This window comes from Micropterus salmoides, unplaced genomic scaffold, assembly GCF_014851395.1.
Source record: "Micropterus salmoides isolate LMB-PRFRI ecotype aquatic unplaced genomic scaffold, ASM1485139v1 Ms_hic_scaffold_6, whole genome shotgun sequence".
Taxonomy (NCBI): domain Eukaryota; kingdom Metazoa; phylum Chordata; class Actinopteri; order Centrarchiformes; family Centrarchidae; genus Micropterus; species Micropterus salmoides.
Window position 1 is genome coordinate 29,854,232 of NW_024044348.1, and position 14,563 is coordinate 29,868,794.

At 41.3% G+C, this 14,563-nt stretch overlaps 1 protein-coding gene across 7 annotated transcripts in view; it reads left to right on the forward strand.

Annotated features, from left to right (window-relative positions):
- The window catches only part of celf6 (CUGBP Elav-like family member 6), a 136,930-nt gene that overhangs the window by 107,320 nt on the left and 15,047 nt on the right, over positions 1 to 14,563 (forward strand). For 4 of the 7 annotated variants that reach the window (XR_005442310.1, XM_038702239.1, XM_038702236.1 and 1 more), the window contains exons 5-8: positions 3,271 to 3,350; positions 11,976 to 12,149; positions 13,057 to 13,204; positions 14,403 to 14,552. Coding sequence is in view for 6 of the 7 variants with exons in the window: in XM_038702239.1 (XP_038558167.1) it covers positions 3,271 to 3,350; positions 11,976 to 12,149; positions 13,057 to 13,204; positions 14,403 to 14,552 (552 nt within the window). In the remaining variant the exon portion in view is untranslated. The remainder of the gene's footprint in view (positions 1 to 3,270; positions 3,351 to 11,975; positions 12,150 to 13,056; positions 13,205 to 14,402; positions 14,553 to 14,563) is intronic. The other 3 variants (XM_038702241.1, XM_038702240.1, XM_038702237.1) reach the window with 2 other exon arrangements.

The following is a 14,563-nucleotide window of genomic DNA, read 5'->3' on the forward strand; positions in this document are numbered from 1 at the left end:
ATGCATTCATGTCTGTGGCTTATGTGCTATTTAGTTTGTAGAGCGTGGTCAAATTAAAGATGGCTGTGAAACGTGCAATACAGGTGGGATTGTTCTGAGAATGCGGGAGGCTCCCCCATCATCCTTTGATGGGTCTCTGTCTCACAGCCATATTTGGAGTGATGACGGCAATGACATTGCTCAGAACCTCTACCTTCCTTTCTCTCTGTTGACTGTGACTTATTCACCTATATGAAGCATCTGAAAATGTCAAAGGAATGTGTGGCAAGGCAAGAGAGAGGGGTTGATAATGCGCTAGCCTTGTGAGTATATCAAAGAGAAAGGCTGGCTATACTGAACCACACACCTATCTGTGTTGACATCTGTTCCTCTCTATGTTAATCCCGGGTCTATTGCTCTGTGTCGCCCCACCGGCCAGCTACCTTTCTTTCTCCCTGGCTTGTTTCCTCTTTTGCTGTCTCTCCCTCCCTCTCTGGCTCCCTCTCTTCATGTCTGCTCTGATGCCTCAAGCTGATTGACAACGCGCAAAATGAAATAAGGCCAGTGCTGTTGTGTCAGACAGGAGCTAGTTTTCTCTCTCATTCACGCTTTCACTCTTTTCACCCTCCTGCAACCCACACCTCATCTCTTTTTCTTTCTCCTCTCTTCACATGCCATATGGTTCCTGTGTTAGTATTTGTCTCTATTATCACTGGCTTGATCATAACCTTTTCTTCAGGTTTTCACTGCTATGAAATGGAACACTGTAGAGCAATGTTAACTATGAATGCTACCACCAGACAAAGGTCTCATATATAGGTATCTGGTCCTATCACTCACTGTGCAACAGTCCCACGCAATCATTACGGGATGTTACGGTAAATTATTTTGCCAGCCGCCTCGCTTGGGATGAGGTTCGCGTAATTTGAATGAGACAGACCTTGAAATTGTCAGTGCTATCTGTTCCATGATGGAGGCTTTGTCCCCTGTTGATGTAAATTTATGCCACTCAGAGGCTTTTCAGCACCCCTCTTCACCCAATAAAAAGGCCGAGAAGTTTAACATCCATCTCTCTATGGCGCTGCTCCTCAAAGTACTTTAAAAGTGCAACACTTGCTGCCAGAGTTGAATGGAGCCTAGAATTGTCAGAAAAAATAGAGAGATGGCTTTTAGGTCTATAATTAAGTTGTGTTATAAATGTCACCCATCCAGCGGGATGGAATTCATGCATACATATTATTACCCCGGGAATTCAAAAAGCAGTGCAGATCCTCTCGCTTGAAAGCAATACAATCTCTCTTTTTCCTTTTACCCCAACTCATTCTGAGCCATCAAATTCAAAAACTCAAATGTGCACTATAATTTATGAGGCTGTAGCACTTCCAATTCTTTTCAGATGGTGTGCTCTGTGTCCCTTAACTTTTTTTTTTTTCTAGGTCAGGAAAACTACAGCATTGATTTTTTTTTGGTGGAGAACTCTGAGGACGCTGTACGTTTGACATGACTTTCCATTGAGGGTGTATGCCAAGCCCTGCAGTTTTTAGTGTCTTTCTGGCTGGGCTGAGCTGCTGGGGTCACTGGGATTCTGGCACAATATCTGATAGCCTGGTTAGGGACCAGCAAGACATGTTGCCTTACAAGACCAAAAGGCTTTTGCAAGAACAAACTGCCCCTTATTATTTCAACTACAAAGGTTAAACAGCGTTTGTTCCTTCAAAGACAGAGTTACAGTCAAATGGCACACAGTAAGCTGACACATTTCAGTTGGACAAATGAAGACCTTTTCTGCCTCTACCCGGAGGGGCGTTCAAGTGAAGTAAAAGAGTGCTAGAGTGCTGTGACAGAATCAAAGACTTCTTTGACTTATCTGTTTGCCTCTGTAGATCTATACAGCTTTGAGCACATTTGACAGTACAGAAAACACATGGCCTTCACTACTTACCACAGTTCTGCACACAACACTTTAAATTGCTTACCAGTCATGTGGCAGGAATGTGGACGGAAAGCCTCAGGTAAAGGTGGAAATTTTCCTCCATTGATTGTGCACACACTGCATGTCCTTCAGTTCACTCTTTTTGATTTTGTCAGGAAATTATTCATTTGTTTGTCTGGGAAGCAAAGCTGACTCCTGAGATGTAGAAAAGAATGGGTCACTGCCAGATACAGAACATCTCCTGAGTCTACCAATCAGCGTTTTGTGTAATTTAAATGAATCATCACTCCTTTGAGAATGTAGAGTGAATAAATGTATATGAATATGAATATGAAACCATTTTTAAAAAGGTATCAACAGTTCTCAAGAAACCAGGCACCGAACTCAGGAAAAGCCTGTCTGGTTCTGAGACACTGGTGCTACTCGATTAATGAAAAGGGGGCAGAATTAATCCATGAGTTTGTTAATTAGGTATCTCTTGACTTAACACATGAGCTACCTGAAGGCAAGGATAAGAATAGGACATAACAGAATACCTTGTGCAGTCTATGATGACCATAAAGCTTAGAGAAATAGCTCCTGTTTAATTTAATGGCTTTGGGAAAATTACCACATTTCATTTCCACTGTATTTCAGTTCACTAGCTTTCTCTTTTTGTTTTAGTAGTTTAGTGCCTGTCCTCACCTACACACTCATACACTATTTAATCATGTGGTTATGTGGATATGTAACCTTGCAAAAAACATATTGTGCATTATTATTATCTAATTAAATCATTTTAACGTCATTTGAAATGTTAATGCAATGAGGCTCCAGAACCCTGCTGCCAACACCCGTTCCCTTGTCTTACGGCCAACTTTTTATGTTGACTTTTCCTTTTGTGCATTAACTACACAACAGATTTAAGATGATTTGAATGCCCCTTGAGCAAAGCCCCCCTCCATTTGAAATTATACGCGAGCAAAGATTCGGTTAGATAGGCAGATTATAATACTATGCCTTTGTCATCATAATCTCTTTTATGAGTGACTGCACACAAATCACAATGTGTAAATATTAAACAGATTAATAATCACAAACAAGTCAGCATAGTAAATGCCTTGGCTCCATGCTCCAAAGTGGAGGGGGTGGAATTAGAAATGGGCGAGGGACAGGATGTTCCAAGCAGCTACTGCCTTCACCACAATTAGACTGATTTATTCAGAGTTATGCGTTGAACACACAAATGGCAGAATATATTTTCAACAAAGATAACATGAAAACAATGGTAATGAATGTTTTTTTCCTCCCATGTTCAAGGCCATTTCCCTGATGTTGTGCCCCTCCTTTCTATTTCTATCTCATTTTTGTGTATACAGGCTGTGCCTTTGTCAAGTTCTCCAGCCACGCAGAAGCGCAGGCCGCCATCAACAGCTTACATGGTGGACAGACTATGCCTGTAAGTAACACACTTTGAAATACAATCATATAAAGTGTTCTTAAGTGTTCTTCTAACAACATAATTAACTTTAGTGTCAAGTTTATTTTAATGCAGCTGCAAACAAGTGCGTTTACACTCGATGTGGACAGTGTGGACAAGGGATGTGATGTCACTTGAATGTATGTATGCCAGCTTTTGTCAATGTTCCCAGTTTTATAAAATGTTTGAGGCAGACTAGGGCAAAGTTTACGACAAAGATTGGTGGACTTGATTCTGTTTGCTGCCCTGCCAAGAAACAGACACTAACCAAGTCTTCTTTGAAAGTTTTCTATTCCACATGCATACACCCACTGCATGGTGTGTGGCTCTTTTAAAAATTCATCATTGAATGTCTTTGTCTTTTTGTGTGTTTGGAAAACCTTGTACATCTAAGACAAAACAATACACTCAAAATATACGAGAATATCTATTATTTATCTGTGTATCAATTTTTTGGTTTGTATATACATTATATACAGTAACCACAGGGACTAGTCTCAAAGAACATTAACAGTCCACTGTCTCACTGTGCATTATCGCACACAAAAGATTTCCACAGTCAGCATCCACCACGTTACAGCGCACAGCTGCATACTCTTTTCACTCAATATCCATTTCTTTCTCCTGCTATTCAGACCACCTTTTCAGCAGACAGATAAAACATGTTTACATGCACAGCCTTTTTAACATTCACAGTTTACATTTACAATAGAAACAGCAAAATGTTAATTGGAACAATTAGCAAATAAGTACCAATAGATTATGGCTGCATTCCATACTGAATTTCCACTTGGTTATTATAGTGATAGTTAAGGGGAGAGAATACTCACAGATAGCCTTAAGCTTATCAGGTTTTTATAGCTAGAGCTAATGTTAGCTTACAATTGCCCTACTTTATGTCAAGAAGAAACAGAGCATCCCATTGGAAAACCTTTTCTGGCCACCTGTTGAGTGTAATTTCAGTATTTGATGCCGTTTTAGTCCTGGTTTGGTCCATCAACTTCTGAAAAACAAGAAGATGCAAGGGCATAACAGTAGTTTGAAGGAATCTTTTAATAATTTAATGTGTGTAGGTTCAGGCAGGTTGTTCAGAATCTGGTTCTAAATTGTGAAGAAGCCAAGAGAAAGCTGTGTGTCTGTGAATTTGTGAATTATCTGTCCATCTGTCTATGTTTTTCCTGTAATTTGGCATCCTAAATCTCATCTGCCATTGTTCGGTGAGTTTTCTGACCCATTAGCTCAATGAGTCCTTTATATATTGTCGAAGACAAATATGTTTATTTTTTTGTGCAAAGGTCTCGCTTGAAAAAGCGAATCACAATTTCAATTTGAGTAGTGGTTTAAATAGATGGTTACTAATAATAACTTTGATAAAATGAGATAAAAGTTAAAGTGATACACTTGAGGAAAATTCAGTTTCAAAAAAGGACACTTTCCTGCAAGAGGAAGACAAGAACAAGATGTTCCAAACAAGAACAAACTAAGGCATAGAAGACTAGTTTCTGACTACTCGTGGATTAAAATGTCTCTCATCACATGAATAAATAGTTCTCTGTCAAAAGTGAATAGCTTGAACAGCTCTCTTAACCTGTTCCTAAAAACAGTGTGAAATTAGTGGCTTTATACTGGGAGACAGTGTGTCATCTTCATGGTGAAGCAATTTGAGGTAGTAGGCCAAAGAAGATTATTTCAGAATTGGAGTAATTAACTTTTGACACTTTATATGCTGTTTAGGCAATTTATGAGGATGGCTAGACAGGTAGTTTTGGAATTCCATACACCTAGATATAAATGTGTGTCATCAGCATAAAAGTAAAACTTTTTTTCAGTCCGAGATGTTGTAGAGTCATGTGTGAACACTGTAAATGTAAAAAAAAAAAAAAATGTATTGAAAACTACAACTATTCTACAGGGGATAAGGATGAAGGATGGATATTGTTGCTGGGTAAAAACTGACCAACTGAATGTTTAGAAAGTACAATAATGAGTACTATAGATAACAGAAACGTAAAAGTCACAGCCTCTTCCAGCAACGTAGGAGAAATGACTTAAAAACAGCTCATCACCACCAGATTATTAACAGTGACAGTTTAGCCCGTCATGATGCTAGTCTTTGTTAAAAACTATTAAACATTTAAAACACTTGAAAACATGTATCAAGGGAGGCTTCATTACAGTGACTAGAAGGGAGGTCAACGTAAGATAATAATATTGAAAAGCACCCTAGAGTTAGGATGGATCTTCAAAATGAGGTCAGATTAATAAGCCACTTTTGTTTCCTTAACTGCTTCCTGACATTTCAGCATTAAGTGCTTCATAATATTGTGGGACACTTGCAGTTTATCAACATCCTATTAACTTTTGGTATCATCTACACAAGACCAGGATATTTATCTTGAAATGTGGAATAATGTTAAGCTGTAAATACTAGCTATATTGCTGCAGCCTAATTGTATATCAGATTGCACATCATTCCTTTTACAGACATAGAACACATAAACACTTGTTTGTTCTCATGACTCTGGTGGATTGTGTTGCACTGTACAATAGATAGTAGTTTAGCTGTATAAGGAATTGTGGAGGGTAATGAAGGTAGTTTTGTGTTGGTCCAGTTTGATATGCAGTAGTTATGAGATGCAGAAAGTAGCATTAGTTGGTGTTGATTTGTTTAGTTGAAGAATGAGGCCACCAAACCTGTAACTTTTGTCAAGCTGCAGTTAATTACAGAATTTGGATATGCTTCTGTCGGGCTTGAACAAGGCCACCAAAAAGGCTTAAGTAAAAGAAATGATGAATTACAAAGCATCTCCTTGCCAGTGCTGGGTGTGAGTACTGCACAGCTGGACACACACGAGCATACACTCTTTCTGGCAGACATCCGCACCTTCACACACTTCACTGATGTTCCGCAATAAATATTTACGGACGCTTCCTGGCAGCCAGATAGTGTCCTGGAAGCCAGATGTAATTTACACATCTTTTTGATGCAGCCTCATTTTGCATTACATTGAAGTAGCGAGGGAGGGAAGTAAGTGGTAGAGTCAGTTTAACTTTGTGTGTGGTTCTTATTGTGCTCAGTAGAAACCAAACTTCTTGGCATGTAAACCACAAGGGTCAAAATTCAATAAGCAGTGGGCCATGAGCCAAAGAATAATCATGTCGCACACTGATCACACACAATTATGACATACCTCTTACTGAAATGTGATTACAATAAAGATATTTACCTTCTACTCAAAATATCTTGTTGACTCAATCAGCAGTTTACATCCAGAAGATTCTCATAATTGGTCTCCTTTTGGGCTGCTTTTTTGTACAGATCGAAATTTGACTTGTGCGGAGTACTTTGTGTATGTTTGTCTTGCTTTAGCCCAGTCACAGTTGTATTAGGTTGGGCCACTGAGCCACCTGAGGTCTGCTGCAGATGAACTGTCCAAGGCAACATATGGAGCCCCAAACAGACCTGGGGCGGATCAAGAGCCGTCCAAAAGTTCATTAATAATCTATATTATCCATATCTCTCTCCCTCTATCCCTGCACCTGTTATCCTCCTCTCCCCCAAATCCAACTTCCACTCAGATTAATAGGCAAGGTGGCCATTAGTATCCAACTAAGGCTTTGGTACCGATGGGGGATGCAGTTAATTTGGATAATATCACTGCCACATGTCGTCAACAACAGACTAACAGGAGGCAGGATTCAGAGAGTGGGCTTCTCAGCTCACTGCCTGCTGCCAGCTGTGAGGTCTGGATGAACCTTGAACAAAGAGTTGTCTCTCACTCCCTCTCGGTCTCTCTCTCCCTCTTAATGTTCTCTCTGCAGCATCTGTGTTACCTGGCACATGCACACATGCCATAAATAATACCTGCACCAAAATACGCTGGCCCAAAATGAAAGGCTTTAATGAAGCTTAAGGGCAAGGGATGCCACCGAAGGGCATGCACTGATAGATCGGGTCATAGCTTTAATTGATGTTTACTGCACTTTGCAGGTGCTACCAAAATTAACTTAAAAGGTGATTGGGCACAGAACAGGCACTCTCAGTGGTTCAGCTGTTGAATTACAGTAAGGCTGCAGAGGCACAGGTGGCAAAACTTCAAATGGCAGAGCCGGGGGCAGGCAGACAACACCCAGCAAATTGCAGACATTGTCATGTTCAGTGTCACAGCGTGGCTGACAGGGTCTGTGGAGCGCACCAGTGTTGGCAGCAACAAGAGCGTGCATGTGTGTGATGCTATAGTTCTGGATTAATGAGAGATAAGACCAAGCCAGAGAGTATTGTCATTGTAACAAGCAATTCATCAACGCCACATGAAACTTTTGTAGCATCTCGGCAGGCTTGTAGCTGACATACTCCATGGAGATTTGTGGCTTGCACTCCTCACATACACAACATATAAACTGTTATTTCCAAAATGTAGTATAAACACCAAGTGAAAATACCATTATGAATGACAGTGTTCTTCTTCTCTGTCTCTTGGCTGTCTCTTGAGCAGTGTGTCTTCGGCAGCTGCAGCAGTATGTGGTGGCCAGCAAGGCTAGACCAAGACGGCATCATCCAGTGCTAATGAGAGACAGTCCTCCCATGAGGCTAGCAGGAATGTAGCATGGTTCAGAGAGTTGAATGCGAAGCCCAGAGCGTGTTCATCCAATTACCAAACAAACGTGTTATGGTGTATTCAATTAATTTATTACAAATTCTCGATTAACACTTTTAAGTCTGTAGAAACCTGTGACAACTTTTGAAGTTTCATTTGTCATTTTAATGTAACTGTTACATGTTTGCTGAACGGGGGAGAAAGAGGGTTCGTAGTACCTTAGTTGTTAATCATTAACATGCTTTTTGAATATTTGTTTCCCTTCAATGCGTGAGTCAGTATACTATATTGCCATAAGCCCCTGTAGAGGATCTAAGATGAGTGTCTGTTTACCTGTACACACTTAACACCAGTGTCTTTGTATCACAGCAATGCAGAGATAAAAGCAAAATGCCATTTCACTGGTGGAGCTAAATTCTAATCCCTCAATTACTGTTGTGTATTTTTCCATCTACACATTTTGTGGCCTATACAAAATCCAATATGGGAGATTTTCACAAGTCAAGTGTGTTGTTCAAGAAATTAGATTAGTTTTTGAACCCGTGACAAATTCCTTAGTTGTACCTGTCAAAAGTGAAGGCTCCCTGTTGGCCCTTATCAAATTCAGCGAATTCATTTTCTCTCCAGGTATAGGAGTCATGCTGGTGGAGGTTATTATTCTGTTTGTTTGTCAGCTTGTGATTTTCTGCTACCAGTGAGGAGTGGCTGCTTTGCATCCAGTGCCTGTTGTCTGCTGCCACCTGTTCCTTCTTTACCTGGCCACATATTATTCTTTCTTTATGTGGATAGAAACTCTTGATCCTTGAGGGGGATCGCACTCTGAAATCTGCTTTTTTCTGATTAGGCCTTGGACCTAGTCAGAATACATCCGCTTGAGATGTGAGGATAAGAAATTCTCCTTTTCAGGGGTGAGGATTTTTTTATTTTAGAAGGGATATTTTGGCTTTTGTGCTTCAAAAGTCAGAAATGCTAGGCTCTGACATGAATGGCAGTGCCGACAACACCTGCAGAGGCTGTTGTAGTGCTTTAGTGCTGCTGCCAAGTCTGTTCAGTGTAGACACTGCAGACAGGGTCTCCTCCTGTGCTGTCATCTACAGCAGAGCGCTCTGCTGGTAGAAGCCAGGCCAGGCCAGACTCTTGAGTCACGGTGCAGTGAGTACAGGCAGCCTCAGGCTTTCAAAGTCCCGATGCTCACAATGCATTCTTCATGAGGTATTAAATGAAAAGAATACACAGATACACAAAGCAGAAAATGAATGTGATCTAAATGCCAGGCCCCTGTGCTGTGGGCAGGATTGAGCAACAACGCTGGAGGAAGATGTTTGCTCTGTGCCAGTCTCATTAAATCTAACAGCCCAGTGCCTTCAACTGACCCACAAAGTTGAAAAAGAACTAAAAAAGGTCAGGAGGTAGGATGAAATGAAATTAGAAAAGGGAAAACTGTGCTGTTAACACCGCCATGTCGGAGTATTGATTTAACTAATTGAAATGGCATCGAGAGAGAAACACCAGATGGGTCTCATCTGTCCTGAGGTAGGGTGCTGGCTGGCTCTGATAGGATCCCATCTGAGACGCATTGTCCCTGGGGTCCATGCTGATGCCTTCCTTCATTCCCCAACCTCTTTCTTACAGTTATCTATAGCCAACACATTCTCTTGGTTGTGTTAACAGAATGTTTGTACACTTAAGGCAAGGGGTAGTCGAATAGCATGCAAAGCCTCTGAACAAGAACTCGTTTGTGTTTTGCATTGAGAAAATGTGTTTTTGTCTTTTTTATAAAATGAGAAATTAGATAAGAAGAAAAACAATAGCTGAAGGAAGGATAAGGCTCAAGAAAATGGTGACTGATGTTAGGGTAATGTAGAAATAAATATAAAATGTTATGAAGATATTATGTAAGGTTTGCTGCAGCAGCAATGACTAACCAAACCACAAAGCACGAGACCATCCAGGCAAACTGCCTTCTCAATGACATCGCCTAGATGTTCCTGTTTAAAATTTCATGAAGCACTTACGAAAATAGGACACACTTAACATAACATAAAGTAAGAGTGAGACTGTGTTTGTTCAGTAGCTGAATACACACTATCTTACTATGCAGTTGCAATATTCAGCTTCACAGGGCATACGTTTATTTGTTTCTATGATTTTCTGTTTGGATAGCTCTGCTTTAGTAATGTGCCTCCTGTAGGAAGCACTCGAGCTTGATCTTGATCTGAACCCGTAGAGCAACTTGGTCTAGCTCTGTCAATTTCAATTTCTTATACATAGTCACATAAACGTGTGCACAAGAAACAGGTGAATGCAGCTTCACTCACACTGGTCAGTCTCAACTTTCTCTGTCTCCGGGTCCCCTGCAGTTCCCTTACAAATTTCTACACCCAAAGAAAATATGGATATCCAAATCAAAGTCTGAATTTGTACTGACCCTGTCAGGATGAGACTTTTTGTGAAATATGAACCAAGTTGTGATTATGGAGTCCTTTTCTCCCCATGTCTTTGCTTTTATGATCTTACTAATCATATCCTGACTGCCCCCTGGCTGCCTGTGTCCTTCTGTCCTGGTGGTGCTCTGTGCACTTTCCCAGCATGCACTGCCTGTAATTAAATAGGAGACTGGTCCTCTTGACAGTGTCTGTGGCTGCTTTCTTTGCCTGGAAGCCTCTTCATCCTCTTTCTTTCTCTCTCTCTCTCTCTCTCTCTCTCTCTCTCTCTCTCTCTCTATCTTTCTGTCTCTCACTCACACACAGACACTCCACCTCCCTCTCTCCTTGTCTGGATGTCACATGAGGAACTGACTCTGGTCTCTGTCTCTCATATGATTTAATTGGATGCAAACTCAGGAGCATGGACATCAATACGGAACTATATCTGCCATAAGGCAGAGCCATTAGTCAATACTTCGCCCTCCACATGCTGAAGGCTTTTGTCAGACCTAATTACCCAGTACTATATTCAGTGGAGCTTCACCAGTGGGAGACTGGGACTCCTGTGGGATCTGGTTGGGATCATAGTTCACTCCCGGTGTATACAGTGGAGTTGGAAAGTTCACAAAAGCAAATATCACTCACTATTCTGTTCCATTTGACGCTGACAGCTAAATGACTGCAGTCATGAGAGCTGCAAATTCACTTTGAATGGCTTCTTTGACTTAGATATATTATGGTGTATGTTGTGTACACTGGACATCAGATGACAGAACTGAATGACATCCTGACCACTGTTTCTCCTTTTTAGTGATGTAGAGAATGGAAACTTTTTAGTAAAAGAAGGTTAATATACTGATACAGATACAGCCCTACATCTATTCTTAAGGAGTCAACATTTCCCAAGGGAAACACATACACATTGTGAGAAAGCCGTTTTCAACTACACAATAAAAGGTGCAAATATAATGCATGCGATCAGCACACTGTTTTTAAATAGCTTGTATTTAGGTTATGGTCAGACTGACAGTGTTCACTATGTTCATATACGACATCTGCACAATTCCAATAAAAGCATTGCATATTAACTAGAGCAATAAACTTGTCAGGCACCAATGTCAGTCAGTGACATCAGTATTGATGAGATCAGTAGTTTCACTTTGGCCAAAGCTTGCTGTTAGCTTTAGGAAATTCATATTAGCTTTCCAATCTGCTGTGGTTGCAGAGTTTGTTATTGCCTTGTTGTCCTCCTTTAGTTTTTCCCAGTGAATAACTATTTATTCAATCTAGGGAAGTTCACACAGATATTTTTGGTTAACAAACACCAGGCTGCAAAACGCTGCTGATTGAAAGTAACCATGGTACTTTGTTACTTTGTTGAAACTTATATGACTATATGACATATATTTTTTGCTTGTTTGCTTAATTGCTTTTGTTAATCTCCAGGCAGCAATAAAAAAGCATGACAATAAACCAGTGAAATAAATATATGTCATTTTTTATGAAGACACCTGAAAAGTGGTAAATGTTTAGTTTAGTTGCATATTTCACTCAGCTTGTAAATATACGTGTCCCTCCAGGGTGCCTCGTCCAGTCTGGTGGTCAAGTTTGCAGACACTGATAAGGAGAGGACATTGCGCAGGATGCACCAGATGGCGGGCCAGCTCGGCATCTTCAGTCCCATGACCATCCAGTTTGGGGCCTATGGCGCCTACTCTCATGCTGTAAGTCTCAGCCCGGCGGGGGAGGAGACGGTGAGCTTTAAAAAAGAAAATAAAAACTGTTGTGATTTGAGGTTTGAACTCACTATCTCTCCCACTAGGCATGTGACACTCCCAGCAAAAAACTCCTTAAGTGATTCGCACTATTAAATGTCTGTTAGAGTCCAACTTTACAGAGGCTTTACAGAAAATGCTGCACTGCTTTTTATATTGTGTCTTTTTATCCCTTCATTGGTCCAGGCAAGCTGCTTATCATGTATGCTCAGCACTACACTGTTTTATTTTCATACAGCTGTAAGCACCCATTTCATATTCACTTTCTATTCCCATATTTTCTGACTGGGTCTGTAAATTTAAACTGCTAACCCAAGCTTGCCTCTTTAACATTTCATCTACTTACACATATGTCTTTACACTCAAACGTCATTACCAAAAACCCACACCTGCCCACCCCATACACCTTTCCCTGCTACGCCATTTCATATTCACACATGAAAGTCACAGCCTGGGTTAGGAGTCTGTGAGATTTTGCACTCACACTGTAGCTAACAACTCACCCTGACAGGTGAGAATCGCCCACTCACTCACAATCACTCCACTAACTCTTCCCCTTTTTTTCCTCTCACACTCACACATATATGTATAAAGTACATATACATATACATAGTCTCCAGCTTGCAATACTCATCTCACCGCATAGCCTTTATATTATGTCAGTATAATGAGCACAAGGCCAGAGCAGTGTTACAGTAGCTGAGAAGCGACGCTGCAGGGCAACACCGACCACACTGTTCGAGAACAAGGCATGGGCCAAGCAAACAGAGATGTGAGAGTAAACATGCTCTGGTCCTGCGGCTATTTCACCCTCCTTTCCTTTTCTGTCCTTCCCTCCATCCCTCGCGCCATTCGCCTCTCTCCCCACTGCTCTTTAATCCAACAGCAGATGATGCAACAGCAAGCAGCCCTGATGGCAGCAACACAAGGGTCCTACCTGAACCCCATGGCAGCCATTGCTGCCGCGCAAATGCAGCAAATGGCAGCTTTCAATGTCAACGGCCTGGTGGCTACTCCCATGACACCGTCCTCAGGTACACGCTAATAGGCACATGCACACACACACACACACACACACACACACACACACACACACACACACACACACACACACACACATGCGGGGCTTCTTTCTTCATTTCTCACTGCTGCCCTGGAACATTTTCATCGTTAGCAAGAATTATAGAAGCAGTAGTAATATATTCATTCAAGGCCTTTCTGCTTTTGCCCTTGTTACATTTTTTAGGCTGTAGGCCTGTAGACATTGCCAGTGTTGCAAAGCAGAGCGTTATATTGAGTGAGGCATGATGGGAGATAATGTACAGCATTCTTTGACACTCATTGGCAGCCACATTGTAGTCTCTCTCTCTCCTCCTCTCGCTCATTATCTCTCTCTCGCTTGCTCTCTGTCTGTTGCTCTCTCCCTCTGTGTCTCTGTGACAGTGTGTGTTTTCTGGGAACATAGCCAATCCGATGACTTTGGATGCAGAGTCCTTGGCTTATACAATATAAGAGCAAAGATTTGTGCGAGATAATCCTGGACCCCAGTCTGAACTATCTTTTTGGCCCTTGTCATGAGGAGCTTTGATAAGTAGGAAGGCCGCCTGAAGGCAGGGTCATTGCAAATGTATTAAATAAAGTGGCTTGACGCTGTACCTGGCATTTGTAATCCACAAGTCCTACACATACCAGGTAATGCCTATCAAACATAATCCTACATGACTTAAATGTCCTTCACCTGGATTAGAAAAATAATAAAAATCCATCAGCACAAAAGGACACTGACAAGGTGACAGACTTGGAATATGACAAAAAGGAGCAAAGGCGGTTAGAAGAAGAGGCACAGGCCCCTGCATCCAATATACTGCACATTATGGTAGCTTCTTGCAAGTCTACATTTTGTACCTTCAAAAGGGCAGTCATTTACCCCAAGTGACAAAGATATACATTTTAACCAGGGAATAATAATGAGGAAATCAAAGTGCTACCTTTATTTTGTTCTATTACAGTAATGAATGAGTTCTTTTCCCCCGTGCCACTCTTACACCATAATCAGTGGGTTACCTTTACTGATTTTAGAAACTGTACCCAGTTAGTTCAGGCTGAATTGGTACCAATTATGTGCTCATGAGGGCCCATTATGTGCCTCTTATATAGTAGAACATTTGTGAGAAAATGTAAATTTCTGTTAAAAAATATACTACCATGTGAAGCGTTTGTATCTATTTGCAGGCACCAGCACACCCCCAGGCATCTCTGCCACAGCCGTGCCCAGCATAGGCGCCCCTATCGGGGTCAACGGATTCAGTGCCCTCCAGCCTCAAAGCAATGGGCAGCCCACCTCTGAGCCCATCTACACCAATGGTATTCACCCTTACCCAGGTGAGCCAGTC